Genomic DNA, 18,302 nt, shown 5'->3' with positions numbered 1-18,302 from the left:
TTTTTTTACCCAAGGTAGTCACATTCCATACGTATTTATTTTACAAAAGTTACTTTATTTTCTTCCTCTCATGTTTTTCTTTTTAATTAGTAGGATAAAACTCGAGTATGTGTAGATGGTCGACTGTTATTCAAATATTTTCAACTCTTTTATATCAAATAATAATAATAACTTGTATAAAAGAGGATTGTAACTCAAAATTTCCTACTTCTTCTGTTGTATTAGAAAAGGAAACTAAATGCAAATAATTTTAAAACAAAGTTGTAAAGATCCCAATATAAAAGATTTGATTTCTGTTTTGGGATATTTAGGATTTTCTTGAAAAAAGTAGTTATATATATTTAAATGTATTGCTAACATTTTAAATTCACGTGTGTATCACTCTATTCGTATAAGTTACTATAGTAATCCATCTTTGTCGTGTTGAATTAATATAATATTTCTAGTACGTGTGTTTTATTTTATTATCAATAATAATAGATGTTTTTATACAATGTTTTTTCTTAACTTTATTTTTCTTTAATTTTGAAATTAATCGAATATATTTAATAGTTCAAATGTTTTTATAAATGCTTCGGACAATTTTCCTTATTTCGATTGTTTTTTAAGAAAATCTTCTAGACGAGGATAAGAGATTTTTTTAAATAGTTAATTTGGAGTAAAAAATACGTAAAATCGAGATGAAGAAAAAAAGAAAGAAATAGTCAAATGCATAAAAGTTATATACCTAACAAAAGTACATAGATGTGTATGATACTTTAGTACATAATATATCAGTTTTCATCTTCATTTATTGTTAGATGAGTAATGTTGAATAGAGAGGGAAAAAGGTTTTAGTAATTTCTAGAAATTCACTCTATAAATTTCAAAATTATTGGTGGTTTAACTTGGAGGGTGAATTAGCAAATATCTCATTTATTTATTTATTTGGGCTTTTTGTTTGACCCAATACTATTGGGCTATGTGGACCGCCCAACCCATATAACATTGTATAATTTTCACAAGTCACTTATAAAAATGCCTACATTTACATTTCAAGGATCATTTGTTAGACTTTTTATGACAAATATTCCCTAATTCAAGATTTTGCTGTGTTTTTTCAGCTACCTCCCTAATAAACAATATCTAAAAAAAAAAAAACACTATTTTCAGGGGCTATGCATAAAACAAAAATATTAATAAAATAAAATACACAATTGTCAAATTCTTAATCTATCCACGAACTCATAGATGTGTACGTAAAGGTAAAGTGATACCAATCTCCCTAAATGCTCGAGGAGGTCATCGTAGTTAATCCTTGGAAGTAATTGTTGAAATCTTTAGAAACATTGAAGTAAGGAAGACTTGTTTATTTTAACCATTGAGTTGGTAAATTCTACTAGTCAAGCAAAATGGAGGGTTAAAATAATTCTTACTTTCGTATTTTTAACACATAACCTAAATCCTAAGTGAGCTATCAATCCATTTCATATTGGTAACCTAAACATTGTCCAACTGATTTACAGTACTTAGTTGAAGTTATTATTGGTGAACTTCTAATCCTTAAATTGTTTATAGTGCAAATTTTATCACTTCATCCACATTTTGGAGAATGCAGACACATCACAACAAAACAAATGAAGTGAAGTTGTGGAAAAAGAACAAAATCATATATATGGCTTTAGGCATCATCCAGGAACCTTCATTATAGTAAGCGAGATTGCCCTTTGCCAAACCAAACTCTATTGGCAAACTCAACTTTTGGAATCTCATAATTGGAATATCTTTTAGTTACAAATTTCCTCCCTTTTTCCCCTTTTGAAAAGAAGATGCAAAAATACAAATGATCAAGTAGTTTTCATACCCCACCTCTCCTTTTCAAAATGCTTCTCGTTTCATGAACAGTCCCTTCCCATTAAAAAGAATTATTGCTCTTGTTCTCTTGCTATCTCTTTCCAATAAATTATTTAGACGCCGATAGTTTTATACGGTTAGATGTACGAGAGATAAATAATGAAAGTATTTCAATCTGTATCTTGCAATTGTTAAAAGTAAATAATTTTCATAGTTGTGTTTTTTAGTTTCCTTTTTGATCAATGAGTCTTTGGACATATGTGCATGTTTTATGACTTCTTTATGATCTCATTTTGTGTATATAACTTATCAAGTCTCTACCTTTGAGATTCCTCAGTCATTTCCTCTCTCTTTCTCTCTCCCTCTTTTCACTTGACTGAAATCACCTTCTTTTAAACATCATCTCTTCTTCTTGGGTTCTCAATCTTCATTTCAAGCAAACAAGGTATGATTTTTTTTCTCATAAATTTCTTTCTTTTATTATGAATTTCGAGTTTAGATGAATTTCGAGTTTAACTTATATGGGCAAGTAGAAAATAAGTAAAAACATCACTTCTTGGCAATGCTTTGGCAATTTTTCCCATTTTCACCATGTTTTAACTGAAGAGAAGAAGAAAGAAACAAGTTGGGGTAATCTGGTTTATATGATTTTTTTTTTTCAATTTAGAAACTTTTACAGTAGTTTGAAGGGAAAATATTAGAAAGAAACTGAGGGGCTGTTCTTTTTTTTTTTTTTTGGTATGGAGTACTTCTAATGAATGATCTTTTTGTTTTGACTAGTTTATCAGAACAATGAAGGTGTTGAAATATTGAGAGTGTTAAGACAGCAATTAAGGCACTAAACATAATAGATTGTGAAGTGATATAGGTAATATTACTTTGACTTGTGTTCAAATATTTTTGAAGGTCATGGTTTTGAATTTGTAATGTAATTAGATACAAAAAGTAGATGAGACTTGTTTGATTCCTGTTTTAAATGCTAAAGTAAAAAAATGCGATTAGATCCTTAATCTGGTGATTTGATTTCAATTCTTTTTCATACTATGAATAAAATAGTGAATTGTTGCAGGTTGATTTCATCCGTACACTATGGAGTGGACTAGCAATATTGGAAGTACCATAAGAAATAATCACAGCAGAAATGGATATGAGAACTTGTCACTTCTGCACCTGTTTCAACATTTAAATGTAAAATTAAGCAACACTTTCTATATATTTACTCCTTTTTTTTTTTTTATCATTTCTTCTTAAATCCATTGCTTCCAAAATTACTTTTGAAATCATCTTCCGAGTTGTTTTCGGGAGTTGATTTATTGAAATTGTCTCGATTTAAAAAGTCGGTTTTTGTCACAAGTTTTGTTCTAGATCAATGCAACTAAAGGAAGGCACTTTTTGATAGTAACACGGTGGTTTATTTTGTTATATTGTATTAATTAAACTGTAGGGTGGCATATATGATCAAGAGGAAGTTGATTATGCTAAGGCAATATCACTCTCAGAAATGGAAGTTGTAAAGCGGGAAGCATTGATCATTGGTAAGTGATGATGTTAAAGATTCAAGTTTTGTTGCATTTATCTTATTTGATTAGAGTTTGTTCAAGTTCTTGATGAATAATGTTATCATTTTAGAGAAACAGAAGATGAAAGCCATCACATCCCAAATTGAAGAAGATGAGGAGCTCGCCAATGCAATGCAACTGAGCTTAGTCCTGGAGTCTTCTCTTTCAAATGACAGTGCACATGCTTCTTCCTCTCGACCTTTCCTGGCCTCTGAATCCAAGTAAAACTTTCCACTTGTCATATTTAACTTTATGCATGTCTCTTGTTTTTGAATTTCTGCAAACTCTGTCCTCTCTAAATTTGTTTTTATCAATGGTTGACCTGTTTAGGCTTCATCTTAATTAGTACAGAAATGCACACACACATGTTTAACTCGACCACTTAATCGTGTGGTTTTTTTGACACACAGCATGTTTTATGCAGGATACTCTGTGCTGGATGCAACGCCGAGATAAGCATACATGAACATGTTTTCGAAAATAATGGTATTGTTTGGCATATAGAATGTCTCATATGTCATACTTGCAAACGACTAATCAAAGATGATGAGGTAGCTTTAAAGGAGGGAAGAAATCTGGGACTTTGTTAAATTTGTGGTATCCTAAGTAATCTATCCTTAAATTTGTTGATTATATGTCTGATGATTTGTGACAGTTATGCATGTCTGAAAATCGACCTTATCACACATCTTGTCCAAGGAATATGAGGCATTCTAAATGCTATGTATGCAACAACTTTGTAAGTAATTTCAGGTCTTCAATGATTGTGATGTTTGCATATCGATTCTCTTACTAAAATATCAAGCATAGTATCATATCAGTTAAAACTTAGTTGGCCTAGATGTACAAGTAAGAAAAAACTTCAAGAGGTGGTTGAAGAAGTGCTCCTCTTTTCGTCTTTTTGTGAGAAAAACAAAGTGCTATAGCATGCTAGACTTTTAGCTGTTCTTTGGGGTACATGGATAGAAATAACAGAATTTCTAGAGAGGTGGAGAGATCGAGCGAGGAGGTATGGAAGGAGGCTAGGTTTAATACCTCCTAGTGAATGTTCGTTAATAGGCTCTTTTGTAAGTATGGCCTTGGTTTGATCTGGTTGGATTGGAGTGCCTTTTTGTAGTTAGTTTCGATTTATTGGGTCTTTCTAGTGGATTTTTTTAGTGTGCCCTTGTATTTATTTCATTTTCTTCTCGATGAAGCAGTCTCTTTCAAAAAAAAAAAAAAAAAAAAACCATCAGTACTAGTCACTCAAGCACAGTGATTAAAAAAAAAAAAACTATGTAGACGTAACCTCAAAGTTAACGATATCATAGCAGAATGTTCTAATTTCAATATCCTCTTTACCATCATCATCTGCATTTCTTTTTCACTTGTGTTGTTGCTGTTAGATCCCACATAGTAATGGGGTGGTTGAATTTGGAGAGCATCCTTTTTGGGCACAAAAATATTGCCCTTCCCATGAAACTGATGGAACTTCCAATTGTGTTAGTTGTGAAAGATTACAGGTAATTCCCTCTCTCTTTTCTTTTTTCACTCTGTCCCATACTCACAAATGTGAGCTTACTCTTTCATGCAGCCAAAAGGAATCAACTACATTCTACTCAAAGATGGCAGAAGCTTGTGTCCAGATTGTTCTAGCTTCAAGATTATGAACACCAATGAGTGCCAGCCTCTCTTCCATGAGGTACAAGAATTTTTCTCAAGTTTAAACATGAAACTAAACCAAGAAATTCCATTGGGGATTGTTGAAAGGGAAGCATTGAACAATGCCATGGAAGGGGAAAAGAATGTAAGTGACATTGAAGCTTCTCTTTTGGTTCTTCATGGAATCTTACCCTTTTTGTCACACCAATTTGTTATTCATTTGTTTGGATCAGGGACATCACCATTTATCCGAAACTCGCGGGCTCTGCTTGTCGGAAGAGCAAACCATTCCCATTGTTAGAATTTCGATCTCTTTATCTCGATTTAACCTCAAGATATAAGACTGTTTTATTAAAATAATTGTTTCTGAATTGAATTGAATTGCTCTGATCATGATCATTATTGCTATTAGATTCATGAGAGGAAACATATTGGGAGTCGTTCAATCCTTAAGTTACTCACACAGCAACGCAGACTTGTTCGTAATTGTGAAGTTACGGCTATACTCATCCTATATGGTCTTCCCAGGTACCATATTTGTTCAGAACATACAAGAAACTTGTTAAGTTTAAGTTTTTGGGTTGTCATAGTTTGCTAGGATAATAAACTCTTATGTATCTTCACGATAGTTTGTTTACTTCTAGACTAAAATATGTCTGATTATGTTTCTCTTCCTACCATCTTCTCAAACAAAAGACCATTGAGCGTTCTTTGATAAATTATTAACTTCCATACATACTGAGAGCTACAACTTATCTGATTAATGTCTCGTTTTTGAAGTCCGTATTATGTGTCTCCTGATCCTCCAATCCTCCAAATATCTCATAACTAAGTCTCGAAATGCTTGGTACTTTTTGTTCAATAGTCAAGGAACTTCATCTACGCAAGTTAAGTATAGGACACAACTTTAAAACTATTTGTTAGGACAACAAAGACCTTTGCATGTCTTCACTATGGTTCGTCCATTTTGAAAGTAAGGGCATGCGATTGATTTCCCACTTAGTTTTCACATGTCAATACACACATTTCCTTTTATACAGATTGTTGACAGGATCCATTCTAGCACATGAGATGATGCATGCTTGGTTAAGGCTTCAAGGTTATCCAAATCTAAAACCCGAAATTGAAGAAGGTATCTGCCAAGTCCTAGCTCACATGTGGCTGAAATCCAAAATCAATGTGGGATCTGAAACTGCCATGGCTGCTGCTAGTTCATCTTCTTCCCTGCGACCTCCATGTTCAAACAAGGACAAGAAACTGAGTGAAATAGAGAAGAAACTTGGCGAATGTTTCATACGCCAAATCGAACTGGATGCTTCACAAGCCTATGGAGATGGGTTCAGGGTGGGAGAGCAGGCAGTTTCCAAGTATGGTTTGAAGGAAACTCTTGATCATATCAAACTCACTCAAACTTTCCCACTTTGAAAGTTGATATTGTAGGAAAAGAACACTCGGGGATTGATTGTACGACGTTGGTAAAAAGTGAAAACATGTAATAAAATGAATAATCATGCCACTTAAAAGTTCTATATCTGATTAATTTTTAATCATAACCCTCTAATAATGAAGATGTGGAAATGAATTATTGGCACCATGTTTTTCCGAATTTTAGACTTCCCGTGTTTCCAAAGTCATAAGTACAGGTGTTTTAAAAGTTTACAACTCATTATATGAAGGTTTTTTCTTGTCTATGCTTTGTTTTTTGATGTACAAATTGAGTTTGATACTTCTGTACTTGAGACTTTGAAAAGTTTAGTACAGGTGTTTTGAGAAGTATACAACTCATGCTTTGATTTTGTCTAGTAATCCACTTCTTTCTAATCATCTATTTGTTATATTATGAGAAATCATCTAATATTTGTTCAATAGGCATATTTCATGGTTAAGATAACATTTTGTTACTTGTGTTAAACAAAAGGAACTATATGAAATCACATTACGAAACTCAGAGATTGATCAATTTTTTAACAAATGGTAGGAACTATATACGTATAACCATTAGTTAAAGCTAGGAATAAGTTTGTAAAACCCTCAAATTTCATATTTCATGGATGAAAAAAGAAAAAATATTTGTCAAAGGTTTTGGCCTATTGGCAGTTTGTGAGAGTATCTGCAGCTACAAGAGAAGTGGAAAGAGAATCTCTACAAGCGGATAAAGACAAAAAGTCCTTAAAGTCTAAAGCTTCATTGATATAAATCACTCAGAAGAACGATTCACAAATCTCAATCTCTGCTCTTTTTCTCAATCTCAAGACCAAGTTTCAATTTGAGAAGTAGCAGATCCAGCCATGGATATCACTACGAACTACGAAGACCAAGGATTCTTCAGTCAGCCAAATGGAAGCTACTCTAATGTAAGTCCTGTTCTGTTTCCACGTTTACTCTCTCGAAGATAATTATTCAGATGAAGAGTAACATAAAACTAACACGTTGCAATGTAAAAGTCAGGGAGGCAAACCGATAATTTGTGTGGTTTGTTATATATAGACAAATTGAAGAGGTGATTTGTCTTTCCTTGAAAGAGCTTCAATATATGCAAGAGATGTGTTGTATATAGATACGAACGATAGTACAGCTTTGGATTACGAAAATGAGGTAGAAGAATCATACATGATTTACAATGTGGGAAGTATAAGATCCTATACTTAAAATGAACGGCTCTAATTCGACAAAAACAGAATTTCTGATCAGATCTGTTATGAGTTCGGCTGTGTCACACAGAAGTGTCTGGCAATTCCCAAGATAAAGAACTGCTCAAAATTCTACAGAGGGACTGAACAATGTCATCCATGGACGGGCGTTGAGACGGATCCTTGTTCACGCATAGATTAGCGATATTCATCATGAGAACAGCAAGTTCAATGGGAAAGTTACCTTCTAATGAAGGATCCATCAGGTGGGTCAAATAATCCTTCCCATCTTTTTCATCAAGCAACTTTTCAAGAAGGGCAGTCAACTGCAGATTCTCCTTTCTGTGCAACTCCGAAATCTCCTTCCCGGTAAGCATTTCGATTATCAAAATCCCAAATGAATAGACATCAAGCTTTGTAGACACCAAACCATTTTCGAGATACTCTGGAGCCATGTAACCTCTTGTTCCAACAATGTGCATTGTCAATGTAAACTCGCCTTCTTCCCATCCCGCTGATCTTGCCAGACTGAAGTTTGAGATCTTGCCTCTGAAGTCACCATCAAGAAGTATGTTATCCATCTTCAAATCCTTGTGAACATGAGGCGGATTTGTAAAACTATGGAGATAATTTAGTCCCGTTGCGACATCCACAGCAATCTGTATTCTCTGTGTCCAAGTTAAGAATCTGTCATCGTTGCTACCATTTGAATCAATCCAGTCACTCAAGACACCTTTGGCAGCATACTCAAAAACAAGATACCAATGCCCTTCCTCAAAACAAACCCCGGAAAGGCGAATGAGATTCGAATGGTTTGTCTTGTTCAGTAAATTGATCTGTTTCGACACATCTCCATTCATCTTCTTAATAGCTGCAGAGTCCCCATTGATGGTGCCATGATAAACAGACCCTTTAATCAAATGGGTTGAACTGAAATTATCAGTTGCATCCTGCAGCTCTTTAAACGTGTAAGCTTTAACAGATTGAACAACGCTAGATATACTCTCCAAGGTGATAGAAGAAGAATCTCCATCCAACTTTTTCACTGATGGCTTCTCAGTTGATTCAAAGCTATCAATTTCTGTAGTTGTATGCTCAGTTTTCTTCTTCCTTTTCCTCACACACGCAAAGAAAACTACAGCCCCAATTACAGCTGCTAAAACAACCCCTCCGACAACGGCGACAAGGATATAAACCCATGTTCTTTTAGAGGCCGGAGAGGGAGAAGTGGGCAGAGACGGCGGCGGCGGCGGCGGCGATGGCTTAGGCTCCTTCATTCCAGTGCTCGACGGCTCAGTTTTTAGGGGAACTAAAAGAGTGGTAAAAGGGTTGACGAAGGAATTTCCTTGAAGTTCGTTGGCATCGAGAATAATCCCGATATCCGCACCAAATGATTCAAATATTTGAGCGATATCAGAAACAGTATCACCGAATACAACCAAGTAACTCAAAAGGTAATTGAAGCCCATGTCAGTCTGATTCTTGGTGGGACAAGCGCATCTAAGAGGAACAAGAATTCTTTCCCCACCCTTTATACTCGTGACACCAATATTGGGGTTCTGAGATATAAGAGATTGACAAGTGGAGAGACCTTGTAGAGTTTCATTTGCAATGGCAAAGTAAGAATCACCAGTTCGTGTTGTAAAAGAAACATTTGATTGAAGAAACAGACCCGAACAGGAACAAGTGGTTGGAACAAGCACCAATTTCTCCGGCGGGAAAGTGGCAGAGGCGTTGACGGAGTTGACCCGAGAGAGCTCGGAGGGGTCGGAACCTAAGAGAGTAGCAATGGAGGAAACAGAGTTAAATGGAGACCGAGATCTGAAGGTGAGGAATGATTGGCAATTCCGATTGGGGGTGTTGCAAAAGTAACCCAAATTGCCGGTTGAATTGTGGGTGACGGAACAATCGGCGGTGGTGGATCCGGTGTAGGGTTGCTGAGAAACAATGAAAGAGAAGAAGCAAAAAAGAGAAGCAATGAAAAAATGGAATTGGAAGGAATCCATGATGAACTTGGGGGAAATTTTCAGATGGGGTTTGTTCAAAAACAGTACTTATATATTGGAACAGGTCAAAATTGGATGGAGGAAGGAGAAGAAGTGTGTGTTGGGTCTTGAACTTTGCAATGGGAAGACGAAGCAACGCGGGATTTGGCAGTGCTGTCATTGTTTCTTTAGTTGACTTGTATGACATTTTGAAATTTAATATAGAGAAGAGTGGGAAGAAAGTAGTCCAAAAGGGACAAGCTTTGTTTATTATGGTCTTGTTTGGAACAAATTGGTGACTATGTAATCAAACCAAAGATCTAGAGATTGCACAGATGAGAAGTTTTCAAGTTTGAGTAATGGAATAACTCTTCATTGGCGGCTCCCAATTGCCCCAATTTTCATTATGAAGCAACTACAATTGTTTTTTCCTTTTTTCACACTAGAGCAAAGAATATTAAGTCTTTTTTTATAAACACTAACAAATGATTTAGTCGATAAATCCTAGCCTAATAAAATCTCATACTTAATTTTGGTGAGATTTTCTTGTTATAGTACCTTCATAATTACTTATTATAAGTTTAAAAGTAAAAAACTAAATTATTATTTCTTTGTAATTCTTAAATTTCTAAATTAAAAATTAAAAGATGGATAAAAATATTTTAAAAATTTTACTTGTAATGAATTTGATCTAAAAAAAAACTATTTTTTAAGGATATATGTATGTATATAATTATCTAAATCTAGCCCACATGACGTGTGTTGTCTTGTCACTCTCGACTCTCTTACTTTGGTTTACCTTCGTCTCTTCATTCTCTCTTTCGCCCTTCTCTGCCCTTCAATCTTAATCTCTCTTTTCATTCACTGCTCTTCTTCTTCTTCTTCTTCTTCTTCTTCTCCTTCTCAACCATTCTTCTTCAGTCTCTCAGCTTCTATTTCGATTCTCCCACCCATTTTCTCGTTACCATTTCCGCAGAGCTTCAATCTTGGTAAGTGGCTTCCATCCCTTCTCTTCTGCAATTTCTTATTAGAAGACACTTGCACAAAGAATTAGTAAACAAGTCTGAAATTTTGAAACACCCAGAACCGAGGAAAGCTTAATGATTCATATATAAAGATGTAAAGGAGGTCATGTTTTTCTTGCTAGTAATGAAATTGTGGTGTTAAATTTGGCCGACGTAGTTGCCAGCATTTATTCACATTCTATGATTCTTGCTTTTATTGTAACGGAGGGGGTTCACTTTTCTGGGGGAGTTTGTAAATGGAGTTTCTTTCTTTTTGGTTCTTAACTAGCTCTGCGGCTGATTGCACAAGTGGCCGTGCTTTACGCTTGATCGAATTATTGCGCCAATTCTTATTAGAGATGAGAGCTGCCCCCGCCCATATCTCCTTTTTGCCAAATGGTAGTCACATCACTACTCAAAGGTACCGTTTGACTCGTTATTTTTGAGCTTGAATGAATATATCTTCACTTATTTCACAGATTTGCATGTTTTTTTCTCCCGATGGTTTGTTGCGAGATATATTCAGTGAATAATGTTGAGTTAGAATGTGTGCACAAGCTTCCCTTTCTTTGATTCTTTTTCTGTCAATTCTCTCCATACTTGAGAATTTGTCATCCAGAAGTTTTGTTTTACGTAGGGTTCAGGTTTCATTCCAAAGGAAACTCTTTTCTTGCCGAGCAAAATCTGGTTAGTGCTTCAGTTTGAGGTTTCGTTGAGTTGTCATTGACTTCTTGTGGCTGTTTAATCTCTTGATGAATTCGTATGGTCTTTTGACCATGCTAAGTTCTGTGTTTTGATCTATTATGGCAGATTCTGAGATAGATGGATCAGCCAACTTAAAGGTTGTATCTCCAGCCCTTTTAACAGCAGAAAAAGAAGAGGCCAAGGCAGTTTTAACCTTGTTTCTAAAGAAGCAAGGTCTAAGCACTGCAATTGCTGCAAGAACAATAAACAAGTCCGATAGCTTCGTCAACCATCTTGTCTTAACGCTTCATTTGATTCATAAATCTCGGTATCTAGTAGGTTCGATTTCAATGTACTTGTATCACTAATCACATTGAATTTGATTTAGTTGGATATAGACTGGCATTGCCAGAAACTATAACCTAGTGCACATGATTATGCAGGACGAGAGTTGACGACACTTGAAATTAGAGATGCTTTGAATCCTTATCTTGAGTCCCTTTTTGAAGAGCATGGGACTCATCTTGTGCATGCTGTGGAAAACTTTCCAAACCCTCCTATTAAGGAAAAGACTGCTACAACAGTTCCTGTCTCAAATTCAACAATTGACACGAAGAAGCTAAAAGCCATCTCTCGAGTGAGTGAGCTAGATCCTACTGGAAATCTCCGACCAGAGATTCTTTACCTGATTGAGCATGGCTTAAATCTTGATCAGATTAAAGAAATTACTCGCAAATTCCCTGCTTTTGCTTACTACAGCTTGGAGGGAAAAATAAAGCCTGTGATCGAGTTTTTTCTTGATCTTGGGGTACCAAAATCTGAAATCCCTATTATCCTCTACAAGAGGCCTCAGTTATGTGGAATTAGTCTGAGTGAAAATCTAAAACCAACGATGATATTCTTAGAAAATTTGGGTGTGGACAAGAAAAAATGGGCGAAAGTGATATACCGTTTTCCAGCAATTCTCACCTACAGCAAACAGAAGGTCGAGACAACTATTAATTTCCTATATGAATTGGGACTCTCAGAAGAGAGGGTTGGTAAAATATTGACCCGCTGTCCAAACATCACGAGTTATAGTGTTGAGGAAAAATTAAGGCCCACGGCCGAATATTTTCACTCTCTGGGAGTCGATGCTGCTGTCCTTCTGTATCGTTGCCCACAGACATTTGGTCTCAGTATTGAGGCTAGTTTGAAACCAGTGACACAATTTTTCTTGGATAGAGGTTATAGCATGGAAGATGTTAGAACCATGATCTCAAGATATGCAGCCTTGTATTCTTTCAGCTTAGCTGATAATTTAGAACCTAAATGGGATTTCTTTCTAACCATGGGGTATTCAAAAGCAGAGCTAATCAAATTCCCCCAATATTTTGGTTACAGTTTGGAGGGGAGAATCAAACCAAGGTATGCAATTATGAAAAAGAGCCAGGTGATGTTGTTACTGAACCAGTTGTTAACATTATCAGAAAGCAATTTTGACAAGGTGGTAATAAAGAAAGTGAACAAGTTGCTTCTCAAGAATTGACCGACTTTCTACAAGAACTATAGTATTATACCGGGAAGCTTTTATGATGAGATATCTGGCCTTGTAAGTTACTATCTTGCAGTGGCCTGGTCTGCAACAAGAGTTACCGTGTCTCGTGACGACAGAATCGGCTTATAAGAAGGGATTAATACATCATGTGGTTCATTTTTTAATTCTACACTTTTCATCTTACTGTGAACTTCCATGAGAAAGTGTGGATATGGGAAGACGGAATGCTCGGGGTGAGCTTTGTGTACTTGGCCTGGAGATGCCTTATTGAATCTCGATTGATCCATCTCTTTGGTCTTCATTTCCCACCAATGTAATAATTCTAGTCCTTACGTCATAGATTGTACAAAATTTCAAATTTTGGGGAAAATGTGAATTCTATATTTTAAAGATAATCTTTTAATTCTCTAAACATTGTTCAGCATACAAGCATTTGGATGGTTAAAACTGAGATGGGGTATAACTATAATAGATTGGTCCAATGGTAAAAGAAAAATCGATTTAAGGTAATTGTCAATATGAAAGAATACTTAGTGTATGATCTATTATTTAAAAGTTATTTTTATTTATAGTAAAATTTTATTGAACAATTGAACAAGTTTTTCTAGCGAGGTTTAGTGGATTTTTTTTTTACACCAGTGTATGCACAATTCTAACTTCAAGTTGAATTAAATTTGACTTTTTCGAACCATTTTAAAACATAATTAGATAGAAAAAAATATTTATAAATATAATAAAATTTTACTTTTTATTATTATTAACCGTTTGCTAATTATTTGATCAGTTTAAAATAACTTTTCTAATTTTTAGATTTATTTTTAAAAATAGTAAAATAAATTAAAATATTTACAAGCTATAATAAAATTTTGGATTCTACAACAAAAATTGATAAATTTCTATCATTGTTTACTTATAAAAGCATATCAGCTTATCAATGTTATCCTAAATATTTTATCAAATTTATTATTTTTAAAATTCTCATTTTTTTTTACTTGTTTTAGTCCTTTTCGTTTTCTTAATTATTAAAATTTTCTCATAGAAGAAGCTCTATGGTCTAAACCCTCCCTCCCATTTTCAGCCACTGCACACTGCCGCCCCTCTTGCCCGACACCGCCTTAGCAACTGCCGCCGCACACTGCACTCTCAGCTGCCGCAGCTTTGCTCTTCCGACGAGCTCGCCGCTGCTCCTTCCTTCTCACGCTCTTTCGTCTCTCCGAGCAATCGGAGTTACTTATCTCTATATTTCTCTCTCAGAAACACAGAGGTTCAGCCCCTCCACGCCGTTGGTGAGATCGCGCCGCCTTCGGTTATTGTTCAGATCCCAAAGGTTTTTGATTTTTTTTTGATTTTGGTTGATTATCTTCACCCACAGAGAAGAAAATCAAGGTTTTTTGTTTCTAAATTTTTTATCAACCCCCAGTCTAAATGATAATATAAAATTGAGAATGTATACATCACAGGCTAAGGGGGGAAAAGGAAGCGTATTAATCTTATATAAATCAGTTTAAAAAAAGAAAAAAACTTGTTGGAACTGAAAATTTGCTCTCTGTGGGTGAAGAAATTTGTATTTGAAAATATTGATTCTGTTGTTAAGGGAAAATTATTTTGATGTTAATTGTTATCAGTTGAGTGTACTGATAAATATCTTGTTATGATGCGGAACAGCGAGAAGCTAGGACATTGATAATGGCAAGCCAAGCAGCTAGTTCTATCAATGGCAACATGAAGGCAAGCCTTCTGTACTTTTACACTAATACATATTAATCATCTGAAATGGTTGTGGAATGCATATTGGACATTTAAGTTGTGCTTTTGATTAGGCGTGTTCTTTGTCAGTTGGTTTTAAAAATGATAGTGTCTACTCTATCAGCTCTTGTTACACAATCTCATGCTAGAGTTTGGGGAAATGTTTTATGCTACAGTTGGGGAACTGTTTGCTTGGAAACTCTGGTGGACCCGTTTCTGAACTTTATTTGATAAGAAACATTGAATTAATAAAGAAGAACAATATTTGTATTCTAGGTTTGATTAGGGTTTACGTTCTGAACATTTAGTATTTGTCCATGCAATTTATTATAATTGGACTGCATGCTTTTAAATTTAAAGTAAACTACCTTCCGTAGTTTACGTTCTGAACATTTAGAAATTGTCGTATCGTGTTTATTGTTACGTTTTATTCAGGTTATTATGGTGTCTTTATAGGGTAAGGTGGTTAGATTTCCTTATGTCAGATCATTCTTAGTGTTATAGACTTCGAACATGCCTTCCGTGGTGTTTTAAGTTAGCCATTAAATGATATTTTCTCTATGTACTGTTTGAAAATTAAGCTATCTTATGAATTTCGGTTTTCTATATATTTAGTTTTTCTTCATTTTTATTGATAACACCTGCAAGTTTCTTTAAGTTGGATGAGGGGGATTTTGGCATAGGAAATTTTAGAAAAAGGAGTAGGGCCCTTCTCCAAGTGGGTTTTGTAGATTCTATAAAGGACTATTTGGCATCCTATTATTAAAGAGAATACGGATAGGGATTTGGATGATTCATGAAGGAAAATTTCTATAGTAGCTGAAGAAGCCAGCCTTCTTTTCAATGACTTAAGTTACTTATCTGATCGACAAGTGGCAGAAGAATGTAGAAGGCCCTTGGCTGGGCTTGGTACCTGTCTTCTCCAAGGATCCAAAGCTTTTGTACTATCATCAGTGATAAGCACCAAGACACTAATAATTGCTAGATTTTTATCTTTTGAATTAATTTGCGATTTAGAGAAATTTGAAACTGGTCTCATATGAGTGGAGCTGTAGAGATTCAGATTCCGTAAATACCTATTGTTAATAATAAAAGAGGTAGTAAGACAAAATGACCTCTTTTCCCTCTTTTGTAAAGGACCTTAGCATACTTTTTAGAATATAAGTTCTCCCACTTTTGTAGGTGAGCCAAGCAATTTACCCGCGAACCCAATATTAACTTGTAAGCTATTTGAAGGAGTAGCAAAATTCATTTTGTGATCATCGTTGATGGTATAAACTCTGTAGGCAAAATTCCAGGAGATTCCCCTTGCTATATGAATACATTGTGTAGAAGGAGAAGTGAAGACTTAAAAACTGTATGTTGTGTTGATGCACTTCTAAGGACTTTCCAATGGTTGAAGGAGCCTGTTTCCATGGATAATGAAGGAAGTTATGTTGGGATATGGGCGGTTTATTTTAGCACTCAAGTTTCTCTGCTGTTATATGGACTATTTGATTAGAATGAGGAAAATTTTCATTTGGTCCTAAGTTATTAGCCAGGAACTTTTGTGAGAATGAAACAGGAAGGCTTTCGTTTATAGTGGTTGGGATTTTATCCTCAATGAGTTTGGTCTGCCCTTGTGTCTTCCGGATCAGATTGATAGCCGGTTGAATTCCTCTTATTTTACTTGGCCTTTCCCCGGTGTTCTTTGAATAAGTACTTTTGTTATACAAGCACAAACCATTAACATTGCTATGCATCAACAATGTTCCAGAAAGCACTTGCTGGCTTGAAACGCATCAATTTGGAAGGCCTGAGGTGGAGAGTGTTTGATGCCAAAGGCCAGGTTTGAATGCATTATTAACTCTTCACTTGATATTTGGTTTCTCAGATTATGAGATAGAATGTTCAACAGTAGTGATATTTGCTAGAAACAAAGAAAGCTGCTCTAACTTTTTCTACCAGGTTCTTGGGAGATTGGCATCTAAAATATCTACCGTGATTCAAGGCAAGGATAAGCCAACATATACACCCAATCGAGATGATGGGGATATGTGCATTGTGCTTAATGCTAAGGATATCGCTGTCACAGGAAGAAAACTCACTAAAAAAGTTTATTACTGGCATACAGGGTAAGTAAGTACTATATGTTTCTGTAGTTTTACTCAAAAAGTATTGGTCATTGGCACGTACTCTGAAGTTCGCTAATTTATTTTCATCAGTTAAGATTTGATCAGGATTTGTTTTGTTGAAATTTTAGGCAAGATTAGAACTACATTTGTTTTGTTGAAATTTTAGGCCGCATTTGGTTCTTAGTTTCAATTTCTCAAGTAAAAGAGTAGAATTTTTAGCCAAATTTCAAAACAAAACACTTCTCCAAAAACTACTTTTAAGTTTTCAAACCATTGCTTGCTTTTTAAAAACATTGATAAAAATTAGATAACCAAAAACAAAATATCAAATGGTTACCAAAGAGGGGTTTAGCTTTTGGTTAAATCTAAATGACTTAAGGCCTGTTTGGATTACTTTTCTAAGACTTCAAAAGAATTTTCTTCTCTTAAAAACCTTTTTCTAAACTCTTAAAAATTCAATCCAAACAAGTCCTTGATTTCTGTCTGCAGAAAAGTAGAGGAAGGAGATCACTTTAGTGCTGCTTTGGTAATAGTAACACTTCGATGTGCTCTGTGTTTCATTATTTGTTTTCAACTATGCGTGGCCTTGTAGGTATGTTGGGCACCTGAAGGAAAGAACTTTGAGGGAACAGATGAACAGAGACCCTACAGAAGTCATACGTAAAGCTGTGTTACGCATGCTTCCAAAAAATAAACTGCGTGATGTTAGTCCTTAAATTTATTTGGTGTTTAAGATCTTTTGTTACCAATTGAGGATTAGCATCAGTTGTTTATTAAATCTTCATCCTTTTTCATCAGCCATTGGACACTGCAGGACGGGTATTTTATATTATAACTTCTATTTGATGCAGGATAGAGATCGAAAACTGAGAATTTTTGCTGGAGATGAACACCCTTTTGGCGACCGCCCACTTGAGCCCTATATCATGCCACCTCGTAATGTAAGAGAGATGCGGCCTCAGGTAAGACGGGCAATGATTCGAGCGCAAAAGAAGGCCGAGCAACAAGAAAACAGCAAGAGCGAACGAAAGGGAAGTAGAAAGAAAGAAGAGAAGGTAGAAGTGAAGGCCTGATTTCTTCTGCCCTTATGGGAGTTTTGTGTAGATCTGAATTAGTTGGGAATTTGATTGAATTGCATCAGGGCTGTCTTTAATTGAACCGAGTAACTTGGATTTGATATCATTTGTAAAGATATGATGCCCTGTTTGTTCAATGCTTGGATATCCAAGGGAAACGTGTTTAGTTTCTTTTTCTTAGATGCAACTAATAAGTTATTCTGTTGCTATTACACTTTACGATCACTTCCAATTATTCTTTTCTTTTAGAGATGAAAAGACATGGTGAAGTTGTCAGAAACAGAACATAATGTAACAAGATCTAATATTTACTATAATCACTTGTTCAGAAGAGTAATTGAAAGCTAAGATAAGCTTGATCGGTATTGGCTGCATATTTTTTTTTCAATTTTCAGTTGATGGTTCAAATATTTTTTTAGACGTTCATACCTCTACTTATACTACAACTTTTTTTTTTTTTTTTTTTTTTGTAAAAATGCAAAATATAGAACAG

General features: G+C 35.1%; 4 protein-coding genes across 6 annotated transcripts; 3 read left to right on the top strand and 1 right to left on the bottom strand.

The window, feature by feature from the left end:
- The first annotated feature begins 1,944 nt into the window (after positions 1–1,944).
- LOC103484714 (protein DA1-related 1-like) lies at positions 1,945–6,624 on the top strand. Of its 2 annotated transcripts, XM_008441946.3 has the most exons (12): positions 1,945–2,278; positions 2,614–2,701; positions 2,903–3,021; positions 3,278–3,368; positions 3,463–3,613; positions 3,817–3,943; positions 4,048–4,131; positions 4,778–4,894; positions 4,966–5,178; positions 5,267–5,329; positions 5,446–5,561; positions 6,074–6,624. In XM_008441946.3, exons 3-12 carry the CDS (start codon positions 2,923–2,925, stop codon positions 6,456–6,458), a joined length of 1,446 nt encoding a protein of 481 aa, XP_008440168.1. In that variant the 5' UTR covers positions 1,945–2,278; positions 2,614–2,701; positions 2,903–2,922; the 3' UTR covers positions 6,459–6,624. The 2 variants fall into 2 exon arrangements, with proteins under 2 accessions (XP_008440168.1, XP_008440169.1); XM_008441947.3 differs by lacking the exon at positions 2,614–2,701 and having other exon boundaries at positions 2,113–2,278.
- Positions 6,625–7,537: 913 nt separating this feature from the next.
- On the bottom strand, positions 7,538–10,050 carry LOC103484713 (lysM domain receptor-like kinase 4). Its single transcript, XM_008441944.3, has one exon. It carries the CDS (start codon positions 9,667–9,669, stop codon positions 7,747–7,749), a length of 1,923 nt encoding a protein of 640 aa, XP_008440166.1. The 5' UTR covers positions 9,670–10,050; the 3' UTR covers positions 7,538–7,746.
- Positions 10,051–10,408: 358 nt separating this feature from the next.
- LOC103484712 (transcription termination factor MTERF5, chloroplastic) lies at positions 10,409–13,268 on the top strand. The gene is made up of 5 exons (XM_008441943.3): positions 10,409–10,637; positions 10,942–11,073; positions 11,290–11,339; positions 11,463–11,675; positions 11,780–13,268. The coding sequence occupies exons 2-5, from the start codon at positions 11,012–11,014 to the stop codon at positions 12,862–12,864; spliced, it is 1,410 nt and encodes a 469-aa protein (XP_008440165.1). The 5' UTR covers positions 10,409–10,637; positions 10,942–11,011; the 3' UTR covers positions 12,865–13,268.
- Positions 13,269–13,890: 622 nt separating this feature from the next.
- Positions 13,891–18,028, top strand: LOC103484711 (uncharacterized). Of its 2 annotated transcripts, none has more exons than XM_008441941.3 (6): positions 13,891–14,200; positions 14,539–14,601; positions 16,376–16,447; positions 16,567–16,733; positions 17,326–17,437; positions 17,585–18,028. In XM_008441941.3, the coding sequence occupies exons 2-6, from the start codon at positions 14,560–14,562 to the stop codon at positions 17,804–17,806; spliced, it is 615 nt and encodes a 204-aa protein (XP_008440163.1). In that variant the 5' UTR covers positions 13,891–14,200; positions 14,539–14,559; the 3' UTR covers positions 17,807–18,028. The 2 variants fall into 2 exon arrangements, with proteins under 2 accessions (XP_008440163.1, XP_008440164.1); XM_008441942.3 differs by having other exon boundaries at positions 13,896–14,159.
- The last annotated feature ends 274 nt before the right edge of the window (positions 18,029–18,302 follow it).

Source organism: Cucumis melo, chromosome 8 (genome assembly GCF_025177605.1).
Source record: "Cucumis melo cultivar AY chromosome 8, USDA_Cmelo_AY_1.0, whole genome shotgun sequence".
NCBI lineage: Eukaryota > Viridiplantae > Streptophyta > Magnoliopsida > Cucurbitales > Cucurbitaceae > Cucumis > Cucumis melo.
Note: the sequence above shows the minus strand (reverse complement) of the source record. Positions and strands in the feature narration are given on the sequence as shown.

Bases quoted from the DNA above. Each gene is read 5' to 3' on its own strand.
- LOC103484711 (XM_008441941.3), top strand. From the start codon at position 14,560: ATGGCAAGCCAAGCAGCTAGTTCTATCAATGGCAACATGAAG. The intron at 16,734-17,325 runs GTAAGTAAGTAC...GTGGCCTTGTAG, and splicing joins GTTTATTACTGGCATACAGG to GTATGTTGGGCACCTGAAGG. The intron at 17,438-17,584 runs GTTAGTCCTTAA...TATTTGATGCAG, and splicing joins CAAAAAATAAACTGCGTGAT to GATAGAGATCGAAAACTGAG.
- LOC103484713 (XM_008441944.3), bottom strand. From the start codon at position 9,669: ATGGATTCCTTCCAATTCCATTTTTTCATTGCTTCTCTTTTTTGCTTC.
- LOC103484712 (XM_008441943.3), top strand. From the start codon at position 11,012: ATGAGAGCTGCCCCCGCCCATATCTCCTTTTTGCCAAATGGTAGTCAC. The intron at 11,340-11,462 runs GTTAGTGCTTCA...CTATTATGGCAG, and splicing joins TTCTTGCCGAGCAAAATCTG to ATTCTGAGATAGATGGATCA. The intron at 11,676-11,779 runs GTTCGATTTCAA...ATGATTATGCAG, and splicing joins TAAATCTCGGTATCTAGTAG to GACGAGAGTTGACGACACTT.
- LOC103484714 (XM_008441946.3), top strand. From the start codon at position 2,923: ATGGAGTGGACTAGCAATATTGGAAGTACCATAAGAAATAATCACAGC. The intron at 5,179-5,266 runs GTAAGTGACATT...TGTTTGGATCAG, and splicing joins CCATGGAAGGGGAAAAGAAT to GGACATCACCATTTATCCGA. The intron at 5,562-6,073 runs GTACCATATTTG...CCTTTTATACAG, and splicing joins ATCCTATATGGTCTTCCCAG to ATTGTTGACAGGATCCATTC.